Source organism: Nipponia nippon, unplaced genomic scaffold (assembly GCF_047370975.1).
Source record: "Nipponia nippon isolate SJK-2023a ecotype South Korea unplaced genomic scaffold, ASM4737097v1 scaffold_3, whole genome shotgun sequence".
In the NCBI taxonomy this organism is placed as follows: Eukaryota; Metazoa; Chordata; class Aves; order Pelecaniformes; family Threskiornithidae; genus Nipponia; species Nipponia nippon.
The window spans coordinates 126,917,835-126,936,186 of NW_028262347.1; the positions used below are offsets into that span (position 1 = coordinate 126,917,835).

The 18,352-nt window shown below is 42.0% G+C and overlaps 1 protein-coding gene across 4 annotated transcripts in view; it reads left to right on the forward strand.

The window, feature by feature from the left end:
- Positions 1-18,352, forward strand: part of INPP5A (inositol polyphosphate-5-phosphatase A) — a 256,262-nt gene that overhangs the window by 139,317 nt on the left and 98,593 nt on the right. For all 4 annotated transcript variants that reach the window (XM_087766613.1, XM_087766611.1, XM_087766614.1 and 1 more), the window contains exons 6-7: positions 2,005-2,108; positions 13,148-13,200. In XM_087766613.1, the coding sequence (XP_087622739.1) occupies positions 2,005-2,108; positions 13,148-13,200 (157 nt within the window). The remainder of the gene's footprint in view (positions 1-2,004; positions 2,109-13,147; positions 13,201-18,352) is intronic.

An 18,352-nucleotide genomic window follows, 5' to 3' on the forward strand; every position in this document is an offset into this window, starting at 1 on the left:
CACTTAACTGATTACGGAACACCCAACTGAAACCTGGCGATGTATGTTATCGGCCTTCTTGATTGATGGAGGCTGGCATGTAGGTAGTGGGGATGTTGGCAGAGGTGAAAGTCGTTTCCACCCATGCATGCAGGGATGGGTGTACTGCATCAGACCACTGTTCTGTCTGGTCCAGTAACTGTTGCTGAACGTGGCAGACACCCAGAGGAAATCCTCTGAAGGGCAGCTAAGAGGCAGTTGCACCTCAGGAGTCTCTTTAGGTTAGGCCTTGAAGCTTAACAACTGGAGGCTGGAGGGGGTCCGGAGAAGGGCCACCAAGATGATCCAGGCTCTGGGCAGCCTGCCGTGTGAGGACAGGCTGAGAGAGCTGGGCCTGTTCAGCCTTGAGAAAAGGAGGCTGAGAGGTGATCTCATCACCATGGACCAGGACTTAAAGGGGAGCTACAAAGAAGATGGAGACTCCCTTTTTACAAGGAGTCCCGTGGTGAGGACAAGGGGTCACGGGTACAAGTTACTCCCAGGGAGGTTCCGATGGGACACGAGAGGTAAGTTTTTCACAATGAGAACAGTCAATCATGGGAATAATCTCCCCAGGGAAGGGGTTGACTCTGCTACGCTGAACACATTTAAGACTCAGCTGGACAGGGTGCTGGGCCATCTCGTCTGGACTGTGCTGGAAAGGTTGGACCAGATGATCCCTGAGGTCCCTTCCAGCCTGGTGTTCTGTGATTCTATGAACTGTCCCCTCTAAGGCCCTGTTCATGCAATTATGATTTCTGCTGTAGTTCTAGGTATTTAAATGGTTACAAATAGCCAGTCTTTGTCAGGGTCTTGCTCAAGTCTGACAGCCTGGGACAGTAAGTTGCCCAGCAAAATACCCCCTTAAGTAGAAAATGGACTTCCTCTTTTTATCAGGTTTCGCATTGCTGCTTCTGAACTTCATTGACTGTCCCCATTTCTGTTTTAGGACATAACAAAGAGAAATTTCTAGTTTTGCTGTTCTAGACCACTCAGTAAACCACTTGGTTTTGGTGCAGCGTATTCTCTGCTGCTCTCGCATCCCTGAGGGAAAACACTCAGTCCATTCATATAAGAACTTTTTTTCACATTCCTTGTTTTGTCTCAGGGCCTTGTAGTATTTGAATGACTTCAGTGGATGACTTGAGGATGTCACCTTTCTTTGCAGAGGCAGTTGTTCTTTAAAACCAAGTCAACCTCAGATCAGTTCCACAAAAGGAACGCACTGCTCAGCTTGTGGTCAACTCATCTTGCATTAGGAGTTCCACCAGCATTACTGGGTCAGTTTGAGAGTGACAAAAATCAGCCCCCCACTGACACAGCTAGCCCAGCAGGCAATTTAAGTGTGGCCAAACGCTAAGTTGGTGATGATTGTCAGTGTTGTTGATTTAAAGCAAAAGGCAAAAAGCTGACAGGATCTAAACAAATGGTTTGTACTTGTTTGACGGGTAAAAGTTGTAATTAATAACGTGTTACAGATGTGTGTCAGTTGCTGCTTAGGTAGGTAGACTTAAAATCTGAAAGAAAGAGTTGCTAGGCAAAACATACAGATAATCACTACTCATAAGTAACATTTTTCACCTTAATGTGTTTTGTAATACTTAATTTTCCTGTTAATTATCCAGCGTAGATTGCTGGATGCTGGCTGAGGACACAAACAGGCATCTCCTGGAAGAACCATGTCAGAAAGTTTGAGGGCAAGGCTGTACAGAGACCTGGTTCATACTTAGAGCTCCAACACTTTACAGTGCTCTGGATAGTAAAAATGCTAGTACCCATAACTGTATGGCTTCAAGATGTCTGATATGAACAAGTATGTTTATACATGGTTTAGTGATCTTTGTTTTTTCCCCCAGAACAGCTCAGTGCTTGCCGATTTTTTTCTGAGAGCCTACCACCTATTTTGCAGATGCCACTGCTGTGCCGATGAGTGCTGTAAGTTGCTTACAGATATGCATGTTAATTTTGTTTTATATCTCTTCCTAGCTAAGAAGTATAAAAAGGTTACTGGGAAAGAAATCTACTCAGACACTTTAGAAAGCACACCCATGCTGGAAAAAGAGAAGTTTCCACAGGATTATTTCCCTGAGGTATGTACAATCCCGTGGAGCATTCCCAAACACGAGGTTTGATTCTGATTTGCTCTGATTACTTGAGTAGCTACTCTCAGTAATGGAAATAAGGTCAGAATCGAGTCTTGGTTTTTTTATTTGTTTGTTTGTCGGTTTGTTGTCACCCATAATATATGTTTTAAGTCATTGCATGAATTTACCAAATTCAAATGGAGTTCTTTGTATAGTAGGAAATCCTTGTGAAGGATGGAGACAGTGATGAAAAGACTTGTTTGTGCATTTAAACCCAAAGGAATAGCACGCGGTGCCAATTGCAAGTCTGTTTCAGGGAGACTTACTCCTTGGCAGGGTGAGACGCAACTTTGAATGGATTCCATTTGTATTCAGCGGCAGCAGCTCTGTAATCATGGTTGCAGCGATACTGGTTTCTGTGCAGTATAGCTAGGTACTACTGCAGTCCCTGCAAGTACGGAGAGAAAAGGTGGTTTCCTATTGGTGTAAGAATACACCTAACTTGAAAACATATTGATGTTTTCCACTGACACTGCCCTCGTACTCCCTTTTTTTTGTTGTTCTCTTAAGAACTGGGGCGTGCTGCATGTTTGAAGTTGAAGGTGAACGTCTTGTCGAACCCAGAAACACAAGCACAGCTGAGGGTTTTCTTCCACTGCACCTGCAAGTGCAATTGCACATGCAAGTGCAGTCTTTGCCTGCAATTCTCTTCTTTGATGTTTACGTTAATTTGCTTGGTTTTAATTTCTTAAGAACATCTAGAACATAGGTGTTTAACGGTTAGTGTTTACTGCAAGCCAAGTGAATAAATTTGTTGAATTCCTGTAACATTTGTGGATCAAACAGGCATGTTACTACTTTAATATAAGGAAGAACTAAATAAACTTTAAAAATTAATTTAGAATTTGTAAATATACACGCTTGGAGATATTTACATAGTGCATGTGTGCTTGGAAGAGCATTGCATAAATAATTACGGGGTCGATGGGATGTAGGTTATTCTTTTTCTTGACTTGGATGCTAAATTATTTATTTTTGTATTCTATATCTCTATACTGGAGGGAAACTGCCTTTGCCATAATTTTACTAGCTTCTACCTCCTGTGAATAAACATCGTAAATACTTCTTTGAAGTTAAGTGTTATACCATTTTGAAGGAACTTCAAGCGGTTACTCAGATGTTTATTTTTCTCCTCCATCAGCAGTAAACTGTAGCTGTATGGGTGATGGACAACGTAAGTAGGAAACAAATAGTGCTGCCGAATGATTTGATGGTAATGCTGAGAGCACTGAACAGCAGTGTGTGAGTGCTGTTATCACGCTTAGCAGCAATAGGCCAAATTATGGATTGTTCATTGATACTCAGGAAGAATTATTTCCATCGTTATTTCACTGCTGTTGTTTCATCATGAGACTGGCAAATTTGTAACTTGTTCAGCATCGTTTATTACCGCCTCTTACATGAACAATTCTTCACAGTCTCTTGGAGAAACGGTTGAGTCTAGTGGCTTTCCCACACTGTTTTGCAGACCAGGGACTGTGTTCGTTTCTTGAGGGTGCTCAGGGATCGGTTGCTCCCACGTTTGTATTTGGAGCAACGGCTTCTATATTCAGAACACCCTGCAGCGCTGTTTTAGGTACAGGACTATTAGGTCCAGAAGCCAAGAAGCAGCTAAATACCTTTTGAGGATCTGACGCCTTCATACTGTTCCCCTTCATTACATTGCCTTAAATGAGGAGAAAGCACCGTGTTCTGGTGTTGTCAGGGATACTGTTTACCTGGAGGAGGAATAAATAGGGAAAGAGAAAATCCACAAGCACTCGGAATTAAGATACGAACGAATCCCTGAAGCACCTTGAAACTTTAGTTCTGTTCCTGCACACAGCACAAGTCCTTGTACTAGTGTTGTGGCAAGACTCGTAGAACAGGCCGCACGATTTACCCGTTTCATTTCAGAGCTTCGCGCGGTGGGAGAGGAAAGGGGTGTGGGCTCTCCAGGACTACAATAATGGGGATAACAGCAGCATTGATATTTACGGTTCTGTGACTTTCCATGCTCATTTGGTGAGCAACCTAGCATAGACCAAGCCAGCATATTTTTCATGTGACTTGAAAAGTTAGAAAATAATTGTGATGATTTTTACACTACACTGTTTTCATTTTGGACTGAAGACCAAAGAGTCTCTGAAGCACACGTGAGTACAGCAACATCAAATAAACCAGCAGTGACATAGTTTTGGTTCTCATATACGTGTTTCTATTTTTAAGGCTAAAATTAATCTTGTTATCACCTGTTTTCTTCCTAGACAAGTGTTGGTAACAATGATGCTAATTAAAAGACCGCAAAATAATGTGTGTTTTGAAAATTTGAGTTGACACAGCAGAATGCATAAGCGGCATATCTGTCCAAACATTGCATTTACATGCTCTTGTGAGTTTTAGCCAGACTTCTCATATCACATTTACAACGTTTTGTGTGAGAAATGGTTTAAGACTGATTTCTTTTCTTTTTATTACGGCTGCTTAAGGATGATCTAAAAGTAATTACAATGATTGAGGCATAATGCAATTCAAAATAATTACAGCCCACTGCATATAAAACTAACAAAACTTTCTGTCTTGATTTATGGGTCCTCTTGGCTAGGCATAAGACTCAAATGATGCCTCTGGGAGCAACACTCCAGATAATGTTAGGCCATTTAAAAAAAAGCAGATTTGTGTAGTCTATCAGGCCTGAGTAATTTTTTTTTTCCCATAGTGAGAAATTGGTTGTTATCATAGATCACAGATACTGCTCAAAGCTCTTATGAAAGATGAATTAATTTCACTAATGCTTTAATGCAAACCTTTCATGGAGAAGGCTGTATGGTGATAACCTTACTGCGGTCTCTCCTTTCTCAATGATGATTTATGTTGTCTTTTAGTAGATGAAACTGCCTGTATTCACAATCCATCTGCTGGCTAAAGGAATCCTATTAACAGAGGATCTGAGAAGAGACTTAATACTGTAAGGTGAAAGATGTGGTATCCCCTTTCTGGGACACGAAGTAGGATTTTTTTTCCTATTTTAAAATGTAGATACCTCTCTGAGAGTGTACAGATGATCTATATCATCTCTACCTGTTTTTATGCTGGCTTACAGATGGTGGATCAGCTAGTGACTATAAAAAATAAAAATAAAGATTGTTGCTTTGAGATCTGCAATAAGAAATAATTTTTTCTTTCCTCCTTCCCAAGCTGCTTTAAATTCTGTTTCCAAAAGTTTCTTCTTTCCAAATACTGTATTTGGAAATATTAAAGCACATCAGGGATCCAAATACATAAGGCATGTTGTTCAGCTGCAGTATATATCTAAGGTGAAGGATGACATTTTTATATTTAACATGTGAAACAGTGGTTCAACTACCAGGCTGCATTAGGTCCAAAGCCTACTAACTTTTGCATTCTTAATGTTAAATAGAAAAATTATTAATAAGTGAATTATTTATTGAAGTTAAAGGAATTAAGTAAGTGTGTTCAAGTTATGAGTATCTAAAGGTAGTTTACAGGTTGGTGGGGGGGAATATACAAATTACACAATAAAACAAGTGTCGTTTTATGATATAGTGGCATAGGTGTCCTTGCTTTATTCAGCCTAGGCTGGGTAACGTTCCCCAGCATGAGCTGAAGTACCTCCCCAGTCTCCTGTGCTGGCTTTTACTTGGGCCAAGTACAGGGCCCAAACCATCATGGTTCCGTCCACCACTGTTGCTTCTGTAACTATTTTAAGTCATGTGCTCCAACAAGAATATAATTTGGCTGTATAGAAAAGTCCTAAAGAAAATCTTAATTCAAAGACAATGTGACCAAATGCTGAGTTAGGCTTATCCTGACCATAGCAGCAAATACGCTGCGAGATCGGGGTTCTGATTTTGTCATTTTGGGACAAGCCATGTAACCTTGCTGTTGGCAGTTCTGTGTCATGTTATCATTGTGCTGCTATTACCTTAATAATATAAATTTTATTATTGTAGTTATCTACCTTTAATGACTATTTTATAAAATAAGTTTTGTAATGCCTCTTTGTGTTCTCAGAAAAAGTGAAATGAGCTACAGAATTACTATCCTATTTTGGGTTGGGCGTCTAAAATTTACGTCCATTGTTTATACTCCTACCAACCCTAAATGCTGCTGTTCCAAAGAAAGGAATTCTTATAGACTTAAATGTTCTTTGGAGAGTTTAGTGAAATACAGGAGGAAAAAAGAAGGTGCCTGTCCTGGTTTCAGCTGGGATAGAGTTGATTTTTTCTTCCTAGTAGCTGATATAGTGCTGTGTTTTGGATTTAGGATGAGAATAATGTTGATAAGACACTGATGTTTTAGTTGTTGCTAAGCAGTGCTTACACCAGTCAAGGACTTTTCAGCTTCCCGTGCTCTGCCCCATGCACAAGAAGCCGGGAGGGAGCACAGCCAGGCCAGCTGGCCCAGACTGGCCACAGGGCTATGCCATACCGTATGGCATCATGCCCAGTATAGAAACTGGGGGAGTTGGCCGGGGGGGGGGGCAGTGATCACTGCTTGGCAACGGGCTGGGCATCAGTTGGTGGGTGGTGAGCAATTGTATCGTGTATCACTTGTTTTGTATGTTATTATTGTATTATTAATAATAATAATAATAATAACAATAATGATAATGGTAATAATTTTACTTCAATTATTAAACTGTTCTTATCTCAACCCATGAGCTTTCTGACTTTGACCCTTCCAATTCTCTCCCCCATCCCACTGGGGTGGGGGCAGTGAGCGAGTGGCTGTGCGGTGCTTAGTTGCCGGCTGGGGTTAAACCACGACAGTGCCTTGTAAAACAGAAGAAATACTGTATCTCTGACAGTGCATATGACGTGTGAGAACAGGCTGGTAGATCGTGTTGTGTTTTCAAACACATACCATTATTTTCAGCTATTTTTGGCAATGACCTAGACTGGAGCATTACACTTCAGCTGCTGGCAGGGTCAGGCCCCTCGGACTTCGCATCCCTGCTCCTGCATTCCCCTTTGTCCACTTGGTCCTTTGAGGTTGTCTAACAGATGCAAAAGGGACCCCTGAACCTCTGCCCCACCAGGTGTATGCTCATACCTATTGCTTCCACAGGCCTTCTGCCAACTTGACATGGTAACTTACAGCTTCCTTACAAATAAATACTTAACTTGATCTTTCTTTCAAAAGTTGCATCATTATTGTATTTCTGTCTTCTAAAATAACTTCTAGTGAAGAAATTATGTATTGCTACTGGTTGGCTGCTTCACTGGTGGTGTGTGTAGGAAGAAGCTGACGGCAATAATGATTTGCTTGTCCCGTGGTTTTGTATGTAAAAATAAGTGGAGCAAGTGTAGGTTTTATCGCATATTTCTTAATTTGCTTACATCGTGCACACATACTTAAAATGGGATCTTCCGATAGATATATTCTTACTAAATTCTTTATACTGTATTTTCTGGTAAAGAAAGGGTAATGAAAGCATTATGTGAAAAAGCAAATTATCAATTAAATTATTACACTAGATAATAGACTGTCATTCAATAGATTGACTTCATATTCTTAAGCTCTCACCATACATTTTTTGATGAGTACCATAGATATTTTCATTTACAGACTCATAAATTTATATAATGACATCTGAAAATCTTTAGCGGTAAAAATATGACTGATATTGCTGTTACAATGCTTGATAGTGTTCAAAGGCTGAATTGGTCTTGAGTTTTCCATATACTGCATATTATTCTGAAATACAGGGAAATTAGAAAGGTACTTCGAACAGCTTGTATACAAACTCCTAAAAACACAAGAGCATAAATTCTTTAGTTCTGTAAACTGACCTAAGGAAAGAAAGGGGGTAATTTTGGGGCAGGAACTACGTTTGGCATGGTTTTTATGGGAAGTTGTCGTAACACACGCTCCTTTCCCTGGCTAGTTAAACAGTGAGCGTATTGTGCGTACGCGAAGCACAGGTTCCTGCGTGAGGCTCTGAGGAGTTGTTCTCGTGGCGGTGGTGCGGGCCTGTTAGTGCTGAACCGCCTGGTGCCTCAGTTGTTCTTGCTGCTCAGCATTCAGCTGCTTCATGTACAAGATTTCCCATCTTCCTCTGAACTGTGGTGTTCCTTTAAGAAGCTGCAATTACACTGCAGTCATTGCCACTTTAATATGTCTTTCCTTCATGCCCCTGCTTTGTATGGTTGAATAAACCCTTGCTGGGTCACTATTTAATTTGATATGGTCCCTCTCAGTAAAATGATGGAGAAAAGATGAATTAAGGCTCTGTGCTAGTCATTATCAATCATGGTTTGTGTGCATTACTTATGGCTCACAGTGCTTTTTGACATTAGCCCTCTATAACCTCTCTCTTCATGTTAATGTTGTCTGGAGGTCCTTTTACCCGATGTAGCAGAGGTTATTTATGTAGGTGGTGTTTCCAGGGGGTTTTAAAAGGTCAGCATGATCTCCTGAGAGACTCTATTCACAAAGAAAAGGCTGGCAGAATGTAACTACAAGTTTTCAAATTGTGACTTTTAAATTTTTTTTTTTTAAGGACTTGTAATAGAGAGGTGTCGGAATTTCAGTTACGCTTATTAAAGTACCTTTTTGGCAAAATAGCCTCTACTACATACTACTGCACTTAAAACCAGTATTTGCAGTGTATATGTGAGGAAACACCAAGCTACTATAAGAAATTCTGTATTTTACCATGTAATGAAATATAAATTGTGTTGCAGATACCTTTTAAATGGCTTGTATCAGTGTAGGCTTGCATGAAACAGAACAAGGCAGCAGCGCTGAGGGTTGGGCAGACTTTATGTTGGTGTTGCTTGTGTTGGTGAGGTCGTCAGTGACAGAATCCAAGTGAAGTCCCGTGGGATGGCCTGCTGGAGAAGTGGATGAGGATTGACAACAGGACTCTTGGTTTCATACACTTTGGTCACACAAAACCTTAAGCTAATTGTACATGCCTAAGCCCATGGCAGCAGGCAGGGCACATCCAAGGGAGAAAGGGATCTGGCTGATGCCATTGCGAGGCTTCTCACCGCCATCTTAAAAGGGAGAGGTTCCTGAGGGCTGGGAAAACACAAATGTCACAGCCGTTTTCAAGAAGGGTCCCAGGTGGCCTCTCCTCAGTCATGGGAAGGTGATGGACCAAATCTTCCCGGACAACCAGTTGCATGGACGAGGGGAGTGCTGTGGATATTGCATGCGTGGACTCTAGCAAGGCCTTTGATGCAGTCTCTCACAGTACCCTTGAAGCCCAATTGGTGACGTGTACTTGGGTAGGTGGAGTATAAAATGGCTGGAAAGTTGGCCAGCCACCAGTCTCACGGGGTTGTGAACAAAGTCCAGCTGGCAGCTGGTTGCTGGTGGTGTACCTCAGGGGTCGATGCTGGGATCTGAACTGTTCAACAGCTTTGTTAACAGCTTAGACAACAGGATGGAGCACACACTCAGCTTTGCAGATGGTGTCAAGTTGGGGGAGCAGCCAGTATGCTGGAGGGCAGAGCTGCTGTTCAGAGGGACTTCAGCAGGCTCAAGAAATGGTCTGATGGGAACCTCATGGAGTTCAGCAAAGGTTAATGCCAAGCCTTGTCCCTGGGGTGGGATAACCTCATAAAGCACTACAGGCTGGAAGTGACTATACAGTAAACAGAAAAGGGCCCAGATCTTGTTGGACAGCAAGTCGAACATGAGCCAGCACTGTACTTTGGCAGCAGAGAAGGCCAACAGCATCCCAGGATGTGTTGGGTCCCAGAAAGGGACTCCTCCGTCTATTCAGCACTCCAAGGCCATGTCATATCTCCAGTGTCTTGTTTGGGAGCCCCCTGTAGCAGACAGACGTGGGCAGACTGGAGCAAGCGTAGCAGAGGCAGCTCTGGGGTCGGGATGTGGAAGGAGAAGCCAGGGAGCCCATCTGTGCCGCCGGGAGAGGGAGGTGGGGGGGACCACGCTGCTGGCTGCAGTGGCCAACTGGTGGCTCTTGAGGGATGGGGCCAGGTGCCTCTGGGCGGTGCGCAGCAACAGGGCAAGGGGCAGCAGTCATCAGTTGCAGCAAGGGAAAATCTGACTAAATCTGGGAAAAGATTTCACCATGAGGGTGAACAACAGAAGAGGGGCCCAGAGAGGCTGTAGAATCGCGGTCCTTGGAGATGCTCAAAACCCAACTGGATATGGCTCTAAGCAACATGATCTAGTTGGCCCTGTTTTAACGTTACATCTTTTGAAGTACCTATTGTGTTGCCAAAGAGGAAAATAGAAAATGAAAAATGACAGCTTGATTGAAGGCATCATCTTGGGCCACGTCATAGGTTTGGACTATTTAAGTTCTATATATTGTTCTTCAGTAATTAAAAGCTCAATATAGTTATTTTTAAGAATGAAATGACAGTGCTCCCCTTTTTTGATTGAGATTAGATGTAAGCCACTTTTTTCATTGTTTTACTTTTGAATAAATGTTGATGTTTTGCCAAATCTCAACTTGTAACTGTGCTGTCATGATCATCACAGACACTGTGAATAGAAGAGACCTTACTGGATTATGGGATTTGTAGTTCAGCCATGAAGGCCGGAGTATTGGGAAGATTTGGTGTGTTAGCGCTCCAGCCAGCCATTTCCCAACTGACTAGAGTGACTGCTGATCTACAGAAGAGGTTATTTTTCAGTGAAAAAAAAATATTTACAATAGATATTTATTCACAGTCACCACAAGAGTTTTTCTCAGTAGAGCTGCAGTTTAAGAAAAATCAGAAATTGGGCTTTCCCAAGACAAAAGTAATAAGGATTCAGCGAAATTAGTTCCCCTCTGAATGTATCCGTCAGCTGGATTTCAGTAGTGAATTGTTAAGCTTTCCCCCCTGAATGCGACCTTATTAGACCTAGGCAAATATACTTGCTTTCAAAAGCACAAATTCTTAAAAGATTTAAGCACCTATAAGCATCAACAAACAACTGATGTTAATTACTAAATATCTCAAAAACACTTATTCCCCCCGTCTGTAGTTAGAGAATGGATGGATGCAGTCAGCTGCCAGGAGTCATCAGGTGGATCTGCGGGGGGGGGGGGTGTGTGTAAGCTTCGTGGATGCTCAGAGGAGAAGTCCATTTATTCTGTAGAATCCTTCTGGGTTTAGGAGGTTTTTCTCCTTTTGTCTATAGGAAATCTTTACATTTGGCTAAACGTTTGTGTTGTTAATTTATTTTATTCCCTCTTAATATATGTCCTGTGAGCTACTGAAAGCCAACTGTAAGTAGAGACATAAATCAAGAACAGAAGAAAGCTGTTCATTGTGTGTCCACAGTATCAAAATACGAATCTTGATTCACTGCATAAAAGACTTTGTTGTTAGTCACTGTCCTTGGACTCGACGGTCTTGAGAGCACTGCTTCCTTGCGCTGCCCGCTGCTGTAGCAAGGCAAAGCTGCTACAGTTTGTGCAGGAAAAGCCTCCAGCCCCCCGTTCGGCAGGGCCAGCACAGCTGGCCTCAGGTAAGCAGCCAGGCTGCAGTTTTCCCTGCGGCTCTCGCAGTAAAATCTGGCTGCAGCAGTCTGTGCGGGAAGGTCCCACAAGCCTGCAGAAGGGGATTCTGAAATTGCCACCTGAAGTAAGAAATACAAAAAACAGATTTCCCCAAATCTGGAGTACATAACTGTGCATCAATTTTGTAGCCAATTTTTTACTTCTTAGTTTTGTAGCGTGCAGGTAACGCTTTTTCCACAAAATTACAAGCTCTGAAGTTGAGTGCAGTCAATGAAATAAGCTGTCATTTACAAGTAACTTTGCACATTTTCCTGGGTTTGGATAGAAGGGAACAACTGCCTATCAGTAAACAGTTTTCACATTCAAGCTTTCAAGCTTTCAAGACTAAGCTATTCAGTAAAACAAACACTTCAAAATCTTGATAAGCATATTTGAGTGCAAGGAGAACCCCAGTGGGAAAGGGGCCCTAGTAAAGGAGTGGTGTTGGGTCTGGTTGGTCTTGGCTGCAGTTGCCCTGTTGGTGCTGGAAGAGGGGAGGAGGTGGGAGACAGGTAACTGTCACCTGAAGGGTGATTAGAAAACAGCCCGTTTAGCTTTTGCGAGGCTTTTCGCTGTCTCAGCGGTGTTTGGGACCTTAAAATTTCCTGAGGACTGTCTGCGGACAGTGAGGTGGATAAATACATCCGGCAAGTCTCTTCTGAAGGCAGTGCCTTAGGAGAGCGGTACCCCCGAACGGGGGGGATGCTCTGCGATGGCTGGCACTTTATTCGCAAAGAGGAGTTGCAGTCTTTTGCTACAAAATCATTGGCATCATTATTTAGGCCTGTCTGGTGCAATATTCATTACCGGAGAACATTAGCCTAGCCCCACATTCATTGTTAACAGTGAATAAATAGGATGCAGAATCATGTCCTTTTGTGGGAGGTTGTAATTTATGGCAGTGGCTTAGGAGTGGTGCTGAAAAAATCCTTTTGCTGTATCATAAGTGCCATACGTTGGCATGAGCTGATTTGTGGCTTTCTCGCGGACGTTGCAGTTTTGATAAATGTAATGTTTTACCATTATTTAAATTCCCCTTAACTTTTAGAGAAATATTGGGTGGGTTGGCTCAGCAGGAGAAATAGCTTTCTAGCAGATCTCATTCATTTTAATTTGATGTAAATCTCTGATGACATTTTACAGTTCAGGTGAAATTACAAAGAAGCCAAGGCATTTGTGCATAGGCAGTAAGAATTTGCTGGTTTAGGCTAAGCATAAATACAGTTGTAAAGCTTTCCTAATTGGTTATCTTTCATCTATAAACAACTACCAGGGCGTATATTAATTTTACACATAAACTTGTAACTGCTGCAGTACCAAAAATATAAATAATTCCAGGATTTATAAGAGACACTATATATGTTTTCAAGGTACGTCTGTTGGCGTGTAGTGCTTATTAGTTACAGCGTATGGATGAACTTTGTTTTATTTTGTTCTCTGTATAAGTACGTTTCACTTTCACAGTGATCCTTTACTTAAGGTGACTGATTCTTATTTGCTTATTTTTCAGTGCAAGTGGTCCAGAAAAGGTTTCATTCGAACAAGATGGTGTATTACTGATTGGTAAGTTGCATCTTTAAGTTATTTCTGATAATCTGTATACTATGTATGCTTTCGTTAACTATTTCAAAGAAGGTATTCGTATGTATAGATGGGTCTATTCGTGGAACAGCTTGGTTCCAGAACAGTTGCTTTGCTTTATTATTTATTGAACACATAATGCTCAGTAAGTTGTAATGATGCATGACAAAACGTGATGTTAGTATTCACATGTATGTGCAATTAGCATGGGATAATTCAGGTCACAAGCAACCTCTCAGTCAAGCATGATCAAAAAAGCTTGGTGTCTGTGACCAAGGCCGCAGCAGTCACAGTGTGGAGGTAAAGGCGTCCCCCCACTACTGCTCCCCATCACGGCTGATACAGCTGAGGCTCTGCAGTGTCTCACCTGGGCCAGATACCTCTGCCTGAGTGCATGCAGCCCTCCCCTCTGGGATTTCTGAGGAAAGAGATCGTTCTCTAGGAACTCTTTAAACCAGCCTTTTAAGCCCAGTCCAGTTTCCACTGGAGTCAATGGAGGGACCGTACCTTTAAGGAATGCAGCTTTTTAAAACCAGTTCCTACTATATTACTTTTACTGGAACAGAACTTTTTATTTGTTGTACTCAGGTCAGGATTCCCATTTTAAACCTAAGGTATGGTCCTGTTCTCTGTGAGGTTGCTTATTTTCATCCTACAGTAGCATAAAGCACCTGGCAGCCCAGCGCTCGCTGGTAGGGTTTGATGGAGGGCTGCGGAGAGCAGGCAGCACACCTCTTACCTGTGCACGCATTGACTGCTGAGGAAGCATCCCACTGAGCAAGACTTACTTGAGTTCAATGTAACCTGGCTTTCGTCAAAGCAGAGAGAGTTCCTCATAAGATGTGCTGGGAAAATCTACAGAAGAAACAAACATTTTTTTGCTCTTGGGATCATCCAACAGCCTAAAGAGGTGGGGGCTGAGGGGAGCGGACAACTGTAGGAAAACAAGTTGAACATCATTATGGTGTTACACGCTAGATCCCTGTCTTCGGAAGAAGCAGTGCCAACTAGCGTTGACAAGAGGTGTATCTCATAACTGAAGCTATTTGCTGTCTGTGTTTGAAAATGCTCTCTTTAATACCAATAATAGTAGTAATAGTAATAGTGTGTGTTGGGGGGAGCAGCTGGTTGTGCAAAACACTGTACCTGAGAGAGCTTGAAAATTTTCCTCACCTTAACAGAAGGAGAGCTCAATAAACCCGCAGATGGTTCAGATTTCTCTAGTCCTACCTGGAAATCTGACCATACTTTTTTACCATTTAATCATAGTTTTGGTCTCTACTGCTTTTTTATGTTATAATCACGTAATATATGTGAATGTTAAACATTTTTCCCTTTCTCCTGTGGTCATTTCACGTCTTAAAATTGCAAGTTTGACTTTAAAGTCTGATGAATGTTCACACAGACTGACTTTTGAGTGCTGAATGGTGTTGTTGCTTGTTTGCGTAAGCATGTTTATTAGATTAAGCAAACAGTTTGTGAAAAAATGAAAAAGCAGTAGGTTTTCTGCTTTTGACCCAGAAATCAGGCAGGCAGCTATGGGATAATGCAGGTTCTTGTTAATTTTTCCAGATCGGTGTGACACAGCATGTGATTCCAGCAGTAGAGATCTGCCAAAGTGGGTATTTAGCACCAATTGCTAATCTGGCCTTTGCTCTTATACCATGGCTCTTCCAGGTTCTGTCTCTCCTATCCTCTTGGATTTCCTCTTTGCAGAAAAAAGAACGTGAATTTATTTTTAGGCCTTTTCAAGGAAAAAAGTTCTTCTGAGACAGATTTAAAGGAAATGTTTTCTTGCAGGTGGATATTAAAAAAGGATAGTTCTTGGAAGGAGCAGTCTGTAGCTAGATGTTCTGACCGGATAATATGCTATGCTTGTGTTTCCTGAGGGTATGTTGGGAAGTAAGAGTGAGGAGGCTCACAGCTTTTTCTGCTCTGTGATGAGGTGAGCTGTGGTGGTAGTTTTGTGTCTGGAATAGTCTGCGGTTATGATCCACGTGATCTAACAAGACCGCAGATGTTTCTAATGAGGAGTTGAAGGGGCAGGTTACTGTGAACAATTTCTGGAGAATGAAAGTGAAATATTATGGAAAAAACAGGGGGTTAGAAAATACCCCTAATTCGGTCTAAGTGCGCAATGTCTCTGGTCATGGTATGATAAGTGTTTAAAGCCAGTCTCTGTGCATATGCATATGAACAAAGTTCTGGCAGTTTTCATAATCGTGACTTTTGATCTATACATTTCTGCATGGTAATAGTTCAATAAAAATATAGCCGGGAGACTTGTTGTTAACACTGCTTTGTGAATCCTTGAAGGGGAGCTATTCATTTTCCCTGCCTTGGAAAACATCATTATAGATTGTACCTCATGCCAAAAGCAAAGGGCTTCCAAAAACCCGAAAAAGTGGCCTTAAAAAGATTTCAGAGAACTGTCCTCTTTTTCCTCCTCTGCGATTCAGTGATCTGCCCCAGTTGAGTTCCTCTGTGCATCCAGATTTTTCACATCCATTATTCTTCATTAGCTTATCTTTGGCATGAATGAAGAATTAAGGAATCTTGGGGCCCTCAGAGATTACATTCCAAGAAAAAATGAGAGAGCGCTACATAACTACATGCACTTTTTTGTCTTTTTTTTTTTAGTATCTTGAATGTAAAGGGGAGTGGTGGTATTTATTTCTGTTCCCGTAGTTCTTAGTGGTATTGTGTTATTAGGTGCAAGATAGTGCCCTTCAATGCATTACAGTCTGAAATACAGTTTACATATACAGTTTATACTTGGTAGGGAGGATGGAGTAGAGAATATGTTTATGAAATGTAGGTATGGCACCAACCTGGGAATGTTTGCAAGAGGTCAGAATCAGCAATTAAAATTGTTTTGATATTTTAGAGAAAGTAAGATTGCAAGATTAAAGTCAGGGAAGCGCAAAGCATTGCACTTTGAGAGAATTAAAAAAAAACCACAAATACAATATTGGGACTAACTGACTCATTACCGATACTGTAGAAAAGGATCAAAGGAGAAGAAATTGAATATGGTTCATTATTATCTTACTGACATGTGTTAATAGATACATCATGTGAAGGACAGGAAGGGGGGAAGGTATGGTAATTATTTAATGGAGTGCTGCCAAGGCCTTTGATAGAGTACTCTGTCTCGTTTTGAGCGTTGTGCTTTAGGTAAGCTGAAAAAAGAACAGGAGAGTCAAGAATGGTAGGAGTATTTGAGTAGGAGTTGAAAAAATTTGGCTCGCCCCATCTGGGAGGCTGGTTGCTGTCTGTCTCCCCTGCAGGAAGGGCAGAAGGAAGTCAGTTTCATTTGCAGGAAAACAGGGAATATGATGAAAGTTTTAATTTAAGGACAGGGAAATTGTAGGTGGGAGGTCCCTCATTAGCAAGTTTAAAGAATAAGCAGTTTATAGGCAGGTGGGGATGGGTTATAGGTACCTTCACACAGGAGGTGAGTTCGTGACATGAGGTCTCTCCCTGTCCTACAGAGGTTTTTTCCATTCATTCTTCAGACAGGAATGGATGTCTCAAGCCATCATCTCCAGATTGTTTTGTAGTTATGTACTAATTATATATCTTAATATGAAGGCTAGTAGGACTACTTTATCATCACTCTAAGTTCGTTCGGCAAGATACGCTGCTCCCTGTAGCCAAAGAAACCCCACCAGTATCTTTGGAAGAGACCTTCGTGCCAGCTGCTTGGTGACCTGCCTGTCGTCATCGTGCATGCGCTGTTTTGACTGCCATTACGTGCTGTGTCCGGATCTGTTCCCTGACTCCGTCACAATCTGGGGAATCTCCCTGTGCACAGCTTGGGGTTTCTGCTTGATACCTCTCTGACCAAGTCTGGTCCCATGTTCTCGCTGGCAGGCTGCAAGCTCCTTTCTGAACAGGAGGTATGTTTGCCTTCTCTGTTGCTTTTTATCTCCACACTGAATTCTCATACAAGAGATGTCTGTGCACAGGACTAGTAATGCAAAGTCAATATGTTTGTTCAAATTCAAAATGCTTGGCTCTTACAAAGGGAAAGCCTGTTTTTCAAATCGGAAATGCCAGGCAAGGTGATACAGTCAGATGATGGGGCTGAGCTGTGGTTCACCTCACAAAGGGGACTGAAAACTCACTAGATGAATCTTTCATTAGCAGTAAGGCCCAGGGAGAGGGAAGACACTGAGAGGAGATTCAGTGGATTTTTCTGGGAAGAGGCAGCTTGAAATCCATAAATATCTGTGGGCTAAGGCCAAATGGTGTTCATCAGTGAAGCAGAGAAATGAGAACATGTGTTGTATTGCTTTATCTAGTAGCATCTCTGCATTTAGCTTATCCTACAGTGGAGAATGCACGGTTTTGGAGCCCTTCGCAAAATCATCAGTATGTGTCTGCAACTACTATTGAAGATAAGAGCTGCCCAAAGGGGGTATAGCCACAAAACACCCAGTGCCTGGGAGCGCAGCGCTGGGCTGAGGAGCATTTCTGTGGCCATCAGCATTGTTTCAAGGGATCTCAGACAGGAAAACCAAGAACCTGCGCGTCTCTGCAGGGGAGCTGACAGAGATCCTCTGTCCGTGGAGTGTGCCTGAGCCACCAAGGACAGGAACAGAGAGCTTAAAACGGGTCTAGTAGAACCACCCCCATCCTGCCTAAAAATGTCAGCAGCACTTGACTCTTATTAGAACTGTGGCAGTTTCATTTTACCTCCATTTTTCCTATAACATCTTTTCTCATCTAAGTGCTGGCTACTTTCGATCAGCCACAACCAAATTTTGCCAGCATTTTTTCTGAATGTGAGAATAAAGCATTTTAAATAGCCTTGTTTCTTCTAACAGTCCTCTAGGACAGACTTACCTCTACTCTGGTATGTAATTTCTGTTTCTTCATAGTTTAAAAGAAGTTTAAAGAAATCTAGGAAATTTTTTACCCTTGTCAGTCCAGTGCTAGTGTAATAATTATTGTTAGCGTTTGTGGAACTACCCAAAATGTATTTTTTGAAACACTAACCAAAATTGTGCCCTCAACATGAAGCGCAACAGCTTTTTTAGGACATAGCAGTATTATGCAGGTAGAAGCTAATGGGGCACACCACGTTTTGCAGGGGCTGGAGGGACCTCCTTTCCAAAACATAACGATG